The following is a 17,642-nucleotide window of genomic DNA, read 5'->3' as shown; positions in this document are numbered from 1 at the left end:
CTCACTTTTTATAGTCTTTTATTCATCCTACCATAAATTAAGCACTTTCCTTGGGCAAAATGAACGTCAGGTGACGTAAATATTTTGTGATTGTTCAAATTAATTAATGCTACACCAGTAAAACATTAATGTAAACAAACAATACATTTAAATGTTAGTCTTGGAAATGAAACAAAAGTAGGACGAACCAACTATAAATGAAATCCAGGATTTACCACGTATTTATTTGATAGAGGAAGTACATCATAAAAGTCATGAGAAGTTTAAAAGTCAAGCATCCTACACAAAGTGTGTAGAAAAAGTGACGTCAGAGGTGATAGTAGTAGGTTTAACAAGTCTGGGGGAAAAAGAAAATGACATTGGAATGAGAATTTGAGATATTACCTGAACCGTGTTGTTTGTTTGTTGTTTTAAATTATTATTAAACTGTTACGTCTCTCTGTGTCCCAGAACTGTTGGGACTGAAAATGTCTACAGACGTGTTTGGTTTAGATGTAAAAAAACAAACTTGTAGTCATAAATCCTGCATTTCCAGAAGACCAAATCTGTGACTGTTCTTGACTTGTTAATGAGGTCAAATGAGGAAATGTTTTCTGCACAAACCGCAGATTCATTGTTTGTAATTAGAGAACTGTACCCATCATTTAGATCTTTTGCCTGTATTGTGGCGATTCCCAGAGGCAAGGCAGCGGATGCTGAGCTCATGTGTGGAGTTCAAGTAGCGTGGACTGACTGGGACGACCGAGCTATGTTTGTCACTGGAAAACAGGGGGAGAGAGAGAGGAGGTGAGGTAGCAGAGGTGAAATGAAATGACTCATTGTTTCCTTTTTGTCCTCTCTGTGCAGCCAGGGTCCTTTGTCATCTATCAGAGCCGTCATCAAGAGAAGTGAGTATTCACTCTCACAAATGAACATAGAACCAAGAAGAATGAAACAAAATGTGCACAGTGTTTGGAGTGAAGCTGATACTTCCTGTACCTTGGATTCACGGTTCCTAAAAGTGCCAACTTTCCATCCGCTAATTTTTTTGAGGGCTTTAACTCTAAAAATAAAAGTTTTAAGGACAGGGTTGTTTTTCTTGTTTGTTATTGCACAAAAAAAATAAAAATTAGTTGATTCTGACGGGGTCGGGTTGGAGTCATCCACTTTTTTTTCTTTTAGTAGTGATGGAAAACATCTTCTTGGTTCGTGTGACTATTTTGATTGTGTCCACACTGTTATCTTCTCTGTAGTGGGAATTTTTCTGCTTTGTTTTGCTTGCCTTTCTTTTTTCTAAAGCGGCTTCTGTTTTCCTATCAGCCTCTTCCAGGTCGACCACTCTGTCTGAGGCTCCCAGAGACAGAGAGCGGGACCGGGAGAGAGACCGAGAGCGGGAAAGAGACAGAGACAGGAGGTACGAGTCTGCCGTGCCATCGTCATCACTGGTTCATATTTAACATGCAGATGTTTCATGAAGTGAAACGGGGAAAAGAAAAGTAAAATCCAGCTGTGAATTCTGTTGTTATGGTTACTCCATTTAGTCAGGATAATATGTTAACACTTTAGCCAACAAACAAGCTTTAATCTTCACTTTTAGAGTAAATGAGCTTTATGTAAGGTGTGTGTATGTGAGGGGAAGCTCATCACTGAGCTCCTTCCTGCGTCACGTTTAAACACTTGGACGGTTCCTGGATCTGAGCCCGTGTAAACATTTGAAAATAGTTGTGTACTCTTTGAGCTGCGTGTGTTTGCCTGTTTCTTCTTTAACAAGGTACTTTAAAACCATTTACTATGAATTCTGAGATTCATCTGGGTTTTTAATTAATGAAACAAAATTATATTTATGTCTCAAATTTAATTCCCCATTTCATTTAAAAGCTAAAATTAGCATTTTTTTTATTATGTTTTCATTTAAGTTTTAATTGACATCTTTGATGTGACTAAAAATGTAAACAGTTTTTTAATTAACTGATTAAACTGTTTGGGCTATAAAACTTAAAAACAATTAGAATAGTTTGTTATCATTTTAGAAAAATATAGGTGAAAAAAATCATTACAGTCCTGAAGCTAAAATCAGGAAATGAACTTTTTGAAAAACAGTTTTTCTTTTCAGTGAAGTTAAACGTCCGTTTAGATTCAGTGAAACTGAAAATTATAACTTTTTGAAAAGTCTGTGAAGGTTCTCAGTCATCCAGGTCATCGTAGTCAAAGGAGCTTGCAAAGAAAAGCGTCTGGACTTCTTTAAGTTGCTTGAAGACGTTTCACCTCTCATCCGAGAAGCTTCTTCAGTTCTAAGGTCAAATGACTCTAAGGACTCTAAGGAAAAAAGAAGGAACACACACATATGTAAAGGAAGCACTCAAAACGTGCGGCTATCCTAAATGGGCGTTCTTAAAGTCAGCAAAGAGGCACAGAAAAGAAGACCAGACACCAGCGAGGGAGGATAAGAAGGACAGACGCAACAACATTGTCATCCCCTATGTAGCCGGTGTATCAGAGAAACTCAGGAGAGTTTTCTCCAAGCATGACATCCCGGTGCATTTCAGACCCAGCAACACGCTCAGACAGAAACTGGTTCACCCGAAAGACAAAACGCCAAAACACAAACTTAACAATGTGGTGTATGCTGTACAGTGCAGCGAGGAATGCTCAGACCTCTACATTGGAGAGACCAAACAGCCACTTCACAAGCGCATGGCACAACACAGAAGAGCCACCTCCACAGGACAAGACTCAGCAGTCCATCTGCATCTTAAGGATAAAGGACACTCTTTCGAGGATGCCAATGTTCACATTTTGGACAGAGAGGACAGATGGTTTGAAAGAGGAGTGAAAGAAGCCATCTATGTCCACTGTGAGCGACCATCTTTGAACAGAGGCGGGGGTCTACGACACCAACTCTCTGCCATCTATAATCCAGTTTTGAGATCCCTTCCCAAACGCCTTAACGCCCACTCACATCCTGGGCCATCTGACCTCAGGAATTCGCATGATAAGGTGGGGCCAGGTTTCACAATGAACACACCCGAAACTCTGGCTGATTGGGACCCACGCCCAGTTTCACACCTTGGCTCAGGCGATTAGAGGATCATCAGGGGGTCCTTTGTCCCTCTGTGGGGGGAAACTCCCACTAGGTTTATATCTGGGACTCTCCACCATTTGACCTTAGAACTGAAGAAGCTTCTTGGATGAGAGGTGAAACGTCTTCAAGTAACTTAAAGAAGTCCAGACGCTTTTCTTTGCAAGCTCCTTTGACAACTTTTTGAAAAGAATTTTATTTTATGATTTAGTTGATTAATTTCAATGTGTCAGGAAAATGTATACATTAATATTTAATGAATTTATTGAATTAGTGAGGATAAAATGTATGTTTCCATACCTGCTTCTAAAACACTTGTGTGACGTGTGTAATGTTTTTTTTCGTCTCTGAACTTTGCACCTGTGTAGCTTTCAGAGCCTCCTGCCTGCTGTTGTCCTGTTTTAGATTTTGCTTTTTATAACCTTCCTTTAACATGTGACGTGTTTCCAGGCGTCCGGAGATCACCATCCTGTCAGCCGAGCCGCTGACCTCGACTTCCTGGTTTCCTGGAGCTTCTGGAGGGTTCCCACCTCCCCCTCCACCTCCTGCACAGATCTGGGGACCCACGATCCCTCCGGCCATACAGGTAAAGTGTTTATTCAGGGGTGTTTTTGTATTAAATAAATGGCTTTATTAAGTTTCATAGTCCTACCTGTGGATTCAGTGCATGTTTGTGTCTTTTATTTGCTGGTTTTCTCTCACTCAGCCGCCTCCTACCTACGAGGAGGTGATCAGGGAGAAGACACAGGAGCAGGTTCTCTCCACTTCTTCCTCTGCCTCAGCATCCCCCTTGCATCCTGTTTCCAGAGTAACCATCTCCACGCAGACTGATCCAGGATCTGACCCTGATCCTCCAGAACCACAAGGCAAGAGGTTTTTTTTTTTTTTCGGTTTTTTTTTTTGGGGGGGGGGGGGGGGTTGTAAAGCTGGGTGATGTCAATAATATATCAATAACACATCAGTACAGTCATGACTTAAACAGTGCCGCTGTTCCAGATCTGCAGTCGTGTTGCCCTGCCCACACCTTCCAGCTGCACCTTTGCTACTTACGAGCTATTTATTGTGGAGAATATTGAAGCACTAAAAATTATTTTGCATGAATTTCACCTGTAGCGAAAAACTAATCTGATTTCTACATCTCCATTGTTGGGCTGTGGGGGGGTCAGACGTCAACACACTCATAGTAAATGTTTAAAGTCTGTTCATATTAGACATAAGCAAGCGTTGAAATAACTGAATATGGTTCATGATTTCCTGCATCATTGCGCTGCCCTCAGCACTTTTATTAGCTTTTGGTGTTTCAGTTTATATATTCTTCATGTGTTATTATCTCTTTCACAGCAAGTGTGTAATGTAAATGACACTGTGCGCCATTTACCTGGACCGCTGTTTAATGTTTATGCTGTTGGTGACTTTAATAGCATTTGTAAATAGTATTATCTGACAAATAATGTGGTTTGCTGTGTGGTGCAGATCATAAGAGGCTTGTACTTTAGTGACTTAACTTCTAGAATTTTATTAGTCTGTTACATTGCACCCATATATTTTATGGGTGGAGCTTTCTAACAAAGTTCACTAATTTTAGCTGAGGCGCTCCACCATTTCATAAAAAAAACAAACCCTAAATAACAACAACAAAACTATATTGTGACAGCCAAAGTACCAAATTCAGGGGTTAATGTTACAGTAGTTACACTATGTGCATGTTTTAAATACAGTACAATACAATACAGTCTGCCTGGGAACTAGTGAGCGGCGTGCCGCCTGTTATTTTACATTTCATAAAGTAACAGGATGTTATCGGTTTCGTCTGTATCAGCCAGCTGTATTGTCTGCCTTTAGCCTTATTTTATACGTAAGTAATCGAGTAAAAGTAACTTCTGTCTGTGTGTGCAGTAAGAAGAGCAGTGAAACCGCCTCGGCCGCCTTGCCGCCAGCCTCCTAAATCATCTCACGTTGATGACATCACCAGCACTGCCAGCCAATCAGCGCTTGCCCCCATTGGCAGTGACACGCACATTTCCACGCACACACAGTCCTGTGACCTCACTGATCTGGGTTCACCTTCAACCTCGAACTCTGGTGTTCAGACTGACCAGTGGGATCAGTGCTCTGCTACTGTGGATGTGCCTCCTCCTCGTACTTCTCCCACCACTTCCTTTGAAGTCCCATTGGAGCAACCCAGACCACGTCCTCGTTCGAAGCCTGGCCTTCGACCAATCAGCAGCGAGGTTAAAGTTCAGACTTTGGTGAAGCTGCGGGAGGACGGTTTGGCCACGTTAGCCAGTCGTGCAGCGAGTGACCCTGCTAACCAACAAGTCACTCAAGGGAAATATTCTCAGGAGTTACTCGAGGCCTTCAGTTCAGACGAGTGGGGCTTCCCCGATAACCGCGGCGACACCAGTGGGCTGAGCCAGTCAGAGAGTGAGGAAGGGGAGGACGAGGACGACTGGGAGGACATGGCAACACTGAAAGCTAGGATACAAGCCTTTGAGCAGCAGCAACAGCAGCAGGTGAGCAGTGAGAGCTGTGACGGTAATGACAAACAAAGCGGAACCACAAAGAGGCCCGAGCCTCGACCACGCCCTCGTTTCCAGGGGCAACAAGCCAAATCTGGCCCTCCCACGATTGCCCCCAAACCCAAAAACTTTTCACCTGGCCCTAAACCGTCCACCAAGGGATTCTGGGAAGATGGAGGTTTCACAGCAGCCACAGAGGACTCTACTGAAGCCCCCTCTTCTAAACCTCAAACAACGGCAGAACCATCACTGAAATCTGCTCCAGGCCTGGAGCCACAGCCCATTAAACCCACAGAGAAACCCACAACAACACCCAAACCCCAGTCCAGCACAGAAACCCTCTCCTCTGCTCCTGTCCCAGCCCCGCGGCCCCCTCCACCCAAGCTAACCCCCTGTCTCAGTGACCCTAAACCCCCACCCAGACCTCCAGTCACCCCCAGGGTCAGCGTGGGTGTTTCACACCCAGATAAGAGCACCACCGATGGACGCACTACCCCAACTCTAACCCCGAGGCCCTTGGTGGAAGTTGGTGGTGGATCACAGACAGAGACCCAGACTGGAAGTGAAGCGACGCAGAGCGCCACAAACCAAAGTGGTGAGTTTTCAACACAATTCACATTCTGCTGCCCCCTACAGGTGGCTCCAAGGAACTACTGCAGTTGTTATAAACAATATAAACAATTAATAATTGTTATTAATTAATAACTATTAATTCATAATTGTTACTTTGTTTCAATTTCTTTACCGAAGAGTGCTGTGGCAGAAAAATAATGACCTGCTGGTGCCTTAATATCAGCAGTTTTTCACATTTCACATGGCAGGCTTAGCATTTGTGGTAGTATCTAGAGATTAGTCCCATACTGTAGTGGTTTACACATTTGCCATAAAAGTCGAAAGATCCCTAGTTTGATTCCAGGTTGTGTCAGGAAACCTTCCAAGCAAACATGCAGAGCTGTCTGCTTCAGTGAGCGCTTGTGAATAAGGAAGCAGATGAAAGTAGAATTGTGCTATTAGCAAACAAAGGAGGTGCAGCCATGCTTACTTATAGGTTGTGATGATGATAATAATAATAACAATGATAATAATAATAATTGACTAATAATAGCACTAATCTGCAGTCTTGGTGAACTAGTCTGTTGCAAGCTCTGGTTGAAGTGACCACCTCACAGTCAGAGTAAACGATAAACATTTCTGTAGTCACAGACAGAGGATGAGTTTGGAGATGATATGGAGGATCACCACAGCAGCAACCTGGTGCTAAATAAATGACATGGTTATCGGTCACCAAACCTTCAAAATAAGAGCCAGAACCAAAATACTTACATGAGTGTTCTGACAAACTATATATTTGTGGAAAAACTATACTTGGCACAGAAATAAGTTAGGGGGACATAATGTCATAGCAAAATAAGTTCTTGGTAATCAGTAATTGATAAAGATCATGGTTGGAGCAGCATGAGTGCTTGATATGATTGTTATTGATGTATCTTGTCGTTGAATACAGCCACCAGCTACTGATAGTTGTGCCTCTGGCTGTTGGGACTGACCATGTGTCACTTGAGCTGTTTTACAGGTTTTTTTTTTTTTTTTTTGCTCCAAAGGTTTTAAATTGCGCTGACCTACATTTCCTGTTTTTTGTTTTTTTTGGGGTTTTTTTTTTCACATATCTCAGCAGTAAACTAGACACAGAAACTTCGTCCTTTAAAAAAACAAAACAAAAACCTCTTTGTTTCTGCACATGTGCAGAAGTGCAGCTCAGCTCACAAATATTTACAAGAGGGAAGCGTGCTGCTTATCTACTAGATAACCCGATGGTGTAGCTGCTGCTGATAAGCATTGACTGAACTTGAGAGCTGCGCTGTGATAATCTGCTATAGCTGGATTTACTGATAGTAAATGGGAACATTTTCCTTTTAATGCTACTCACAGTTTTAAGCGTGATGACCCGAAGATAACAGGGTGCAAATAAAAGCTAAGCAGCCAGAACTTCTTTATGCTTTTTCTGTTTCTCAGTCTTATACATTTAGGTCTGTTTAAGGACAGACCTAAATGTATAAGATAAAACCAAAGTTTTTACAGCTTTGCCACCAATTTGGATTTTATATTCATCAAAATGTAACTGAAATGCAATTTTAATTCAAGGGTTCTCACAAAAGCATCATTAACTGTTTAGAAATGGCCTTTATATACACGGTTCCCCCATTTTCATTAGCTTATTAGACAACAAACAGTTTTATGACCACATGAGTGCCTATTTGGTTAGATTTAGACTTTAAAATGTATTAGGCTACAGCCTGGACATAAAGTAAAATACTAATTTAAATTTCAGCATTTAAAACTAAAAAGTTTGCTTTAAAAAAGGTTATTGTTTTGGTTAAAATGCAACTCTTGCCAGCTGTTTTAACGCTCTATTTGTGTGGTTGCCACGGTGACACATCTTCTCTGAAGAGCCTGGACAAACTGTGTTACAGGGTGGCAGCACCTGTAGACAGCTATCTATGTTTCCTGTAAACAGGAACGAAATGATCAGACAGGGAGTCGTGGCTTGTCGTTCCTGAATACTCCGCAATTATTGCTGTTTACAGCTGCACTGAAAAAGTACCTTTATGTCCATGAACAGGGATGAATCGATTTCTTTACTGTGAGGCCAGGCTGGCTCTAAGCAGTGGACCGTGATGATGTCATTTCAGGCACAGCAGCTCCACCTAACTCTTCTGTTTGCCAGTGATAGCCAATCAGAAAGAAGTTGGCTTAAAAGACATATGAGCTAAATTAGCTTGTTTGATATATTTAGATAAAAAAAAATGCCCAATTAATGCCCTATTGGGCATTGTGTGTGGCACTCCTCTGGTTTTGTGTATGCTGAAGCATTATCCGTTAAAAGAGAAGCCAGTCCTGTGCTAATGTTGACATTTGAAATACAATCCGCTGTTTACCCTGAAACCTCTGTCAGGGATTTATAGTGGCGTCAGTGTTTGTGGTGCCTCCTCACTGACTGCTGAATACATATTCATTGCGATCTCAGAATTCACAATGAGCAACCGTCTCCTCCTCCATGGACCAGTGAAGTCCTTTCCGTCTCGGCCTGAGTTTGCAGACAAATTAACTAACCTATTTTTAAATGACACCAATTGAACCTAATGTGCTGTCTACCAAGACACCGAAACAGCGGACATTCCCTAAACCAGCCCAGATGTTGACTTTGGAATCAGTGCTAATCGCACAAAACTCCAATATAAACCATTTACAGGATGTTTCCTCCTGCTTTGTAAAATGGTTTTACTGGTGAAATAAAGAATGCCTGGGACTTTCTGGGAGGACTGACTGGAGACATTTAATTACACTTCGTGAAATAGTCACAAATAACGATGTCAACCAAGATAACAGTGCTGTGGAAAACATGGTAACTGCTGTACCACAGCAGATCATCTGCCTCCATCTCACCCATTCCTACTAACCTCCTCTCCACACCAACCCTCTGCATGTCCTTCCTCACTAAATCCACAAACGTCTGGTCTTCCTCTTTTTCTCCTGCTTTGCAGCTTCTACATCCTTTGTCTAATATCCACCATCCTTCCTTCACACTATCATCTTGGAAACTTTCATTCTTATTGTTATCCTTGTGTCACAAATCACCCCTGACACTGATCTCCACCCACCCCACCCTGCCTGCACTTCTTCTTCACCTCTCTTGAGTACTGTCCTTGAGTTCTGTCTGCTGCTTTGGATGTTTGACCTCCAGGTATTTACATTCACCTACCTTGACTACTTCTGCTCCTTGCATGGTCTAAACATGAATCGGTTGATTTGAGACCGGCTTCATGAAAAATTGCGTTCATGAAAACAAAAATAAGATGAGCAGAAATTCTCCCTCATCAAGCTGCAAGCACTGCATGAATGTTATAAATGTGTCTCAGCTTCAAGCAGTTTTAGAATTAGATTTTTATTAAATCCCCATCGACAACTTTATTTTCAGGTTTATTTTCTGATTTATTTAATTAATTTTTTTGTCATTTCAGTGAAAGTTGGAAGTTCTCGTCCAGGCGTCCCAAACAAGCCAGCAGCACTGATGGCACCGCGCAGAGCAAGTGGTAAGACACAAGTGTGTGTGTGTGTGTGTGTGTACACTGAGCAGAAGCACAATAGAGTGTTTGAGAGCTTAGAGACACAAATCTGTCCTGCTTAGAAATATGCAAACTTGCAAAGAGATTTTCTGTGGTTTGTGTTTTTGCATGTGAGTGTGTGTCTGTGTGTGCTGAAGGGAGGGGGGGAGGGAAGGAGGGAGGGTGATGCATTATGCAATCCAAACCTTGTGAAAGAAAAAGACTGCGATTGTGTAAGGAGAAACAAGACCCCACTGTTGTTGTGGTGGTGTGCTGTGGGTTTGATGCACCAGAATTGTGTGTGTGTGTGCTTAAGTGTGTATGATATTTTTTCCAGGGTGTTTATTGGCTGCAGCATGAAGTTGTGCAAACAATAGTCTTTCATTAAATATATTTATCCTTCTCTCAGCTAGTAGTCATGCGCTGTGAGCCTCAGATTGGTGAGTGCATATTGAGGGATATCGACGCCCTTATCAGTTCTGCTCAGACGTCTCATCCTCGATGGCACGACAGTATTTTTTGGCACAGCGAAAAATGTTTACTATGATTAAAAAATGTAAACTTAAAAAACAAAAAACAATGTGAAACTGCTCGTGGTTTTCCTTTGGTCACCGTTTTGTCTCCACTACACTGATCGCAGAGTACAAACAGTAGAAAAAGGGCTGGTTTGTGACTCAGGTGTGAACAAGCTCCACCGATGTGAGTCTGACGTCACTGTTTGGCAGCGAGCTGTCAGGAAAGAAAAAACACATGACAGCACTGGAAAAGGGAGCTAATCGGCTTGGAGGCATTCTGACTTATACAACCGTTTGGAAACTGTTCTTGACTCCGGTCCTTACTCAGGATGTTTGCTGCTGTGTTGCAATGAAGCAGTGTGATTCTTCTGTGTGTGTTACTTACATTTAAATGAATTTGGTCATCATTACGCCTTCTGTGTATGCCATACATTAACTACATGACCATAGCTGTAGTGAATCTGTCCTACCTCAAGCATCATGTAGTTTGATTAAACTGCAGATTTCCTGGAGTTTTGGAACAATAACAGCACTTCTGGATTGCTGGAAAAACAAAAGCCAGCACATGTAAATAACTTATTTAGGAAGCAAATCAAATGCAGACTGGCTGGAGGGACTCAGATAATCAGAGCATGTCAGAGACTAGTCTGAGCTTGTCGTGGAAGGCATACAGCGGCAGAAGAGATGGGAAATTGAGGCTTGATCGCAAATGAAGGCCCGAATCACTCAGTATTAATATAATGTGCTAATAAAGAGTTGGTGACTTTATATGGCCCTCGCTGAGCCTGGTTCTGCTGGAGGTTTCTTCCTGTTAAAAGGGAGTTTTTCCTTCCCACTGTCGCCAAAGTGCTACTCATAGGGGGTCATATGATTGTTGGATTTTTCTCTGTATCTATGAAGTGCCTTGAGGCGACTTTTGTTGTGATTTGGCGCTATATAAATAAAATTTAATTGAATTAAATATGGAGGTCCAGCAACATTAAACTCACCACTTGGCAACCATCCCATAAACAGGTTTGGGAATTTATTTGGGAAGTTATTTTGAAGCACTGTGCAAATTAAATGTTAGTGCCTGTTTTTCCTCTAGAAGTTGTTAACCATATTTAGTTTGCCATGTTTCTGTTGTGTCTTAGTTCAAGCACACATTATGCATTTTTTGCCAGCAGAGGGCAACAAAGGACATTTAAAGCCTTACTGATCAGTGATTTAGGTTTAAATAGAAATGCAATCTGAAGAAAAATGATTGCTGAAGCATCTCAACATAAACAAGTAAAGTTCAGATGATGTCTGTGTCAGCAAACATCATCATACCAGGAGCATCGCTCATGTCCAGAAAGAAGAGAGCTATGACACGTGCTTGGTGTGAGCCTCTGTAAGTCTAGCTTTTGTTTTTTGTTGTTCGCACACTAAAATTTGGCTAAAACATAAGTCATTCAAAAATAAAAAGATTCTTCTTAAACGTTTAATCTTGACATTGTAGGAAAATTTTCAAGATTTTGTTCAAATTATTCTAAAAATTATTTTAATTTTTTTTTTTTTGCGTGTAACGTTGGTTCACCTTTTCTTGGTCATTGGTGAGCTCTTCTTTTATGTAAGTGCTACATTAAAAACTTTCTCTTGTTGCCTGTTTTTTTTTTGTTTTTTTTTTTAATCGAACCACTCAGATTATTAAATCAGCTTTAATCTCAGTGGTTTGATTTCATGTATGCATTTAATTAAAGCAAATTATGTTTGCTTTCTGCCTGCAGCCCCAAATCTGGCTCCCAAACCCTCTGGAGTCTCATCGACTCCTCTGGATCCAAACCCAGTCCCGGCCAAACCTGCAGCAGCCCCTAAAACTTCTGGACCAGCCCCAGCCAAACCCCCGAGCCCGGCTCCAGCTCCGGCCTTGAGGAAGGGGCCTGTGGTCCAGACCAAACCTGAGACTGCCAACACTACAAAACCAAACTCCTCAGACCCTCCTCTGCCGCCACGGTAAGAAAGAGAGCCAAGCTTTAGGAAAGATGGAAGTTTGCTGCAAAGCAATGAATTTCGAGGCTGTGGTGTCTCTGATCCATATGCTGTAAGGCTAATGCAGAGGACCGGGTTCAGGTCCACCACAATTTAAAAAAAAAAAAAAGGCTGAAAATCCCAAAACATATAATACATACACATACTGAGAGTGGTTTCAGTTGAATTTTGACTAACCTCTGGTGCAGTACGGAGCAGCCCCTCTTCTTTCAGCTACATACAGCAGTCGACTCTCAGAGCCGTACACATCAAGAACTCCACCTTGTTCTACTTTATCACTGTAGATAATGCATACAGATAAACCAGCAGCTTTTCACAGTGAATGCAAACAAATCAGTCCAGCGGGCTTTGATCCAGAGCTAAACAGACTGAGGATGAAGCATTTTTGTGTCTACATAGGTGATTACCTCTGAACCTGCAAAATGAGGTCCAGCAAAATTAAGAAAGTAAGGTAGTAGGTGTTAGAGGGGCTACAGCTGACTGCTGCTGTCTTCTCTTGAAGACACCTCCTGTTTATCTTTACCTGACTAATAATACTCTTTCTTTTACCTTCAGTCCATCCAGTGTGAAGCTCCTCCCCCTTCGTCCACCACCAATCAAATCTATCCCCGGGCGCCCGCCGCCTCCAGCCATCAACTCCACCTCCTCAGGTAGCCAGAATCCAACTCTGTCTAAAGTTAGTCCCGCCCCTTCCCTTTCTGCTGCTAGTCAGGTGACACCTTCACAGACCAGTTCCAGTCCTCCTCCTTCAACAGCCAATCAGACACAGGCACAAAAGGCATCAAAGCGAGGACCACCTCTGCCTCCACGCCCTAAACCTGGACACCCTCTGTACAACAGCTATGCGGTAAACCTGCACGTGCACACACACACAAAGATACAAGTTTTGATTACGTTTCTAATTCAACTTTATCTCTCAGAAGCAGGAAGTGCTGATCGTCCTGGATGACCCGAGTCCCTCGCCTTCGGAGCATCCTCCAGGCGAGAATCAGAATACCACCACCCCCCTAATCAACACATCACAGTGTCTGCTCGATCTGGACCCCAAGCCAGAGTCCGTCCCTAATCAGGACAACCAATCGAAACCTGCCCTGGAGGACCATAGCCTGTCAGGCTCAGAGGTACAGCTTCAGATTTTTTTTTTTTTTTTAGTTGATTATTCAAATCATTTTTGAAAAAGGATCAGAGGTCACCTGTCAGGAGTGGTGGGTTGGTCCAGACCAGACAGGTTTGTAGCTCTGGACTACAGAGGCCCAAACTGCAAAAAATCATAAATTATAGGAAACTGGAACGGTACCAAAATAACATTTGGTCAATGAATAATTTACATTTGTATTGTCATCAGACCTTTTTATATTTGGTGCATTTAATTGAATATTATTTTAATTAATTTTGTTATTGATTTTTTATTTTGACTCACTGCAAAGGTTTTAAATGGTTTTTAAATGCATAAATATTAATGACGTTATGTTTTGTTTATCCTTTAGTCGATTCTTCCGGTGCAGCCTGCTGAGCTGAAGGAGCAACCAGACTCTCCTCCTGTCAGGTCAGACACACACACACACACACACACACACACACACACACACACACACACACACACACTCTCTCACTCTCTATGAGCCACATGTTCTAATCAGCCGGTTTTTCTGCAGCGGCCCTCGGTGCGTCGCTCTGTTGGACCACGAGGGAGAGGAAGAAGACGAGCTCACCTTTTCCCAGGGTGATGTCATTGGTCTCCTGGAGCTCATCGGGCAGGAATGGGGGCGGGGCCAAATCCACGGCCGAATTGGTAAATTCCCCTTGAACTTCACAGAGGTGGTGGAGCCCCTCCCAACGTCAGTGACTGAACTAGGGGAAACTGACAAACCGGCACTGACGGACACGGCAATGACAGAAAACTCCGGTGAGCTGAAGGCTGCATTATCATCATCTCTACATCTCTATGCGTCACTGCTGTGGACGACTGCTAACAAAAGTTTTTGGGGGTTTTTTGTTTTGTAAATCCAAGGTTGCTTAGAGGTTTAAAAAGCTTTGAATGTCACCTTTGCTTTAAAAGAAGTTGTGAATCTTAGTGTCTGGTTTCTTAAAATGCTGGTAATTTCACACATTTTCTGGGTTTCCTTCTTCCGTCTGCATGACTCTGCAATGACCCTGTTATATGATGGCAAAATTAACACTTAAAGAGGTAAAACATTTCTATCACAGTCCTGGTGATTTGGACAAAACCTTGTTGATGAACACCAACATTTTATATCTGCAGTATGCATGCTTCTGAAGATCTGTTTGTGCTGGTTTTATCTTCACATTTTGGAGCAATTGCATAAATAAATCAAAGTGATGGTGTAACACTGCTAACAAGCTACAACAGCTTCTCTGTTTGCACTGTTTAAGAAACAAAAAAGACGGTCATGCCTGTTCTCATGGGGAAGATAAACTCAAAGATAAAGTTGTTCTAAAAAACAGGTTTTAAATGACTGAACTAGAATATGCTGGAAGTAAACTTTTTTTTTCCATGTATGCACAACAATCAGTCTTCTCGCACCTCCTTGTGACCATTTTAAAACTGCAGGAGAAACAAGAGAGAAATGTTCTCTGCTTTGGACGTGAATGTAATGATGCTCTTTCACGTATCATCTGCAGGAATAAAGACTTCACAGGGCTCAAACTCAGAGGTGAGTGAATTTTCATTTTCTATTGTCATTTTTTAAACAGCAATTAATGAGCATGTTTCTTATTAGAACTGCACAATTAATTTAACGAACCTGATTGAGCAATATTGAAAAAGACAATCAAGCGGAGCCAAATAAATGTCTGACGTGTCTGCGCCTGCTGTTTGAAAATACTTTGGATTCAGGCCAATCGGAAGCAAAGAGTGCTGTAAAGTTGTGCCTGCACCGCAAAGACACACATCTAATCTATTCAGCGACCTGAAAACACAACACTAACCTAAAAATCAGTGCAAAAGTAATTTCCCAGCATTAGCTCAGATGCCCATCAAAGCGAGCCTGTTCATCACGTCTGTGAAACATCCAGCTCACTAAGATGCAGCATAATCACATTCAGCCAAAGAAAAGTGTCTAATAAACACGGTGGCAGAGCCTTTGGTGGACGTCCCAAATCTTTAGAATAACCTCCCTGATTAACATGTTTTCTTATGCATTTCTGTGCATGTTTGCTGATATAGTGATTATAAATGTTATAAGTAACAAAGGCTTCAGGTAAACAGTCAACACGATGGACAAACATGTTCTCCCCTCAGTTATTTATCCATCCATCCATCCATCCATCCATCCTCATCCGCTTTGTCCGGGGCCGGGTCGCGGGGGCAGCAGCCTAAGCAAAGAGGCCCAGACCTCCCTCTCCCCAGCCACCTCCTCCAGCTTATCCGGGGGAATACCAAGGTGTTCCCAGGCCAGCCGAGAGATATAATCTCTACAGCGTGTCCTGGGTCTGCCCCGGGGCCTCCTCCCGGTGGGACATGCCTGGAACACCTCACCCAGGAGGCGCCCAGGGGGCATCCTTGTCAGATGCCCAAACCACCTCAGCTGGCTCCTTTCGATGTGGAGCAGCAGCTGCTCTACTCTGAGCCCCTCCCGGATGGCCCAACTTCTCACCCTATCTCTAAGGGAGAGGCCAGCCACCCTACGGAGGAAGCTCATTTCTGCCGCTTGTATCCGCGATCTCGTTCTTTCGGTCACTACCCACAGCTCGTGGCCATAGGTGAGGGTAGGGACGTAAATCGACCGGTAAATTGAGAGCTTCGGTTTTACACTCAGCTCCCTCTTCACCACGACGGACCGGTGCAGCGTCCGCATTACTGCAGCCCCAATCCGTCTGTCGATCTCCGGCTCCCTTCTCCCATCACTCGCGAACAAGACCCCGAGATACTTGAACTCCTCCACTTGGGGCAGGAACTCATCCTCGAATTTTAAATCATGCTTTTTATTTGTTCTTGTTTCTAATGTCTCTGTAAAGCACTTTGAATCACCTTGTTGTTGAATTGTGCTATACAAATAAACTTGCCTTGCCTTGCCTTGCCTCGACCCGGAGTGGGCACTCCACCCTTTTCCGGCTGAGAACCTTGGCCTCAGATTTGGAGGTGCTGATCCTCATTCCCGCTGCTTCACACTCGGCTGCGAACCATTCCAGTGCAAGCTGGAGGCCCTCACCCGATGAAGCCAACAGAACCACATCATCTACAAAAATCAGAGATGAGATTCTGAGGCCACCAAAGCGAAAGCCCTCCGCCACTTGGCTGCGCCTAGAAATCATGTCCATAAAAATTATGAACAGAACTGGAGACAAAGGGCAGCCCTGGCGGAGCCCATCACCCACCGGGAACGAGTCCGACTTATTGCCGGCAATGCGAACCAAGCTCTCGCAACGGTTGTATAGGGATCGAATGGCTCGTAGCAATGGGCCAGACACCCCATATTCCCGCAACACCTCCCACAGGACACCCCGAGGGACACGGTCGAATGCCTTCTCCAAGTCCACAAAACACATGTAGACTGGTTGGGCAAACTCCCATGCACCCTCAAGTATCCTGGAGAGGATAAAGAGCTGGTCCAGTGTTCCGCGACCAGGACGAAAACCGCATTGTTCCTCCTGTATCCGAGGTTCGACTAACGGACGAACTCTCCTTTCCAGCACCCTGGCATAGACTTTCCCAGGGAGGCTGAGGAGTGTGATCCCCCTGTAGTTGGAACACACCCTCCGGACCCCCTTCTTAAAGATGGGGACCACCACCCCGGTCTGCCAGTCCACAGGTACTGCCCCTGATCTCCACGCAACATTGCAGAGGCGTGTCAACCAGGACAGCCCTACAATGTCCAGAGCCTTCAGGAACTCGGGGCGGACCTCATCAACACCAGGGGCTCTGCCACCAAGGAGTTGTTTAACTGCCTCAGTGACCTCGCCCCCGGAAATTGGCGGGTCATTCCCCTCATCCCCAGACTCTGCTTCCTCCTCGGAAGACGTGTCAGTGGGATTAAGGAGGTCCTCGAAGTATTTCTTCCACCGCCTGACAATTTTCTCAGTCGACGTCAGCAGCGCTCCGCCAGCACTATACACAGTGCAGGTAGAGCACCGCTTTCCCCTCCTGAGACGTCTGACGGTTTGCCAGAATCTCTTCGAGGCAGTCCGAAAGTCTTTTTCCATGGCCTCTCCGAACTCCTCCTACACCCGAGTTTTTGCTTCAGCCACTGCCTGAGCCGCATTCCGCTTGGCCTGTCGATACCTGTCGGTTGCCTCCGGAGTCCCACAGGCTAACCAAGCCCGATAGGACTCCTTCTTCAGCCTGGTGGCTCCCTTCACCTCTGGTGTCCACCATTTGGTTCGGGGATTACCACCACGGCAGGCACCAACCACCTTGCGGCCGCAGCTCAATGCAGCAGCTTCGGCAATGGAGACGCTGAACATGGTCCATTCGGAC

The 17,642-nt window shown here is 43.8% G+C and overlaps 1 protein-coding gene across 3 annotated transcripts in view; it reads left to right on the top strand.

Moving 5' to 3' along the window:
- Positions 1-17,642, top strand: part of LOC146579390 (uncharacterized) — a 35,798-nt gene that overhangs the window by 12,528 nt on the left and 5,628 nt on the right. For 2 of the 3 annotated variants that reach the window (XM_085269185.1, XM_085269187.1), the window contains exons 3-14: positions 847-887; positions 1,300-1,393; positions 3,509-3,644; positions 3,765-3,924; positions 4,955-6,172; positions 9,597-9,668; positions 11,944-12,169; positions 12,761-13,052; positions 13,126-13,326; positions 13,693-13,751; positions 13,861-14,111; positions 14,849-14,880. In XM_085269185.1, the coding sequence (XP_085125311.1) occupies positions 847-887; positions 1,300-1,393; positions 3,509-3,644; positions 3,765-3,924; positions 4,955-6,172; positions 9,597-9,668; positions 11,944-12,169; positions 12,761-13,052; positions 13,126-13,326; positions 13,693-13,751; positions 13,861-14,111; positions 14,849-14,880 (2,782 nt within the window). The remainder of the gene's footprint in view (positions 1-846; positions 888-1,299; positions 1,394-3,508; positions 3,645-3,764; positions 3,925-4,954; positions 6,173-9,596; positions 9,669-11,943; positions 12,170-12,760; positions 13,053-13,125; positions 13,327-13,692; positions 13,752-13,860; positions 14,112-14,848; positions 14,881-17,642) is intronic. The other variant, XM_085269186.1, reaches the window with a different exon arrangement.

This window comes from Mchenga conophoros, linkage group LG3 (genome assembly GCF_057382185.1).
Source record: "Mchenga conophoros isolate Kocher_MC1m ecotype Shallow Benthic linkage group LG3, M_conophoros_male_GT1.1, whole genome shotgun sequence".
Lineage (NCBI taxonomy): Eukaryota > Metazoa > Chordata > Actinopteri > Cichliformes > Cichlidae > Mchenga > Mchenga conophoros.
This window is presented reverse-complemented; position numbering and strand designations above follow the sequence as displayed.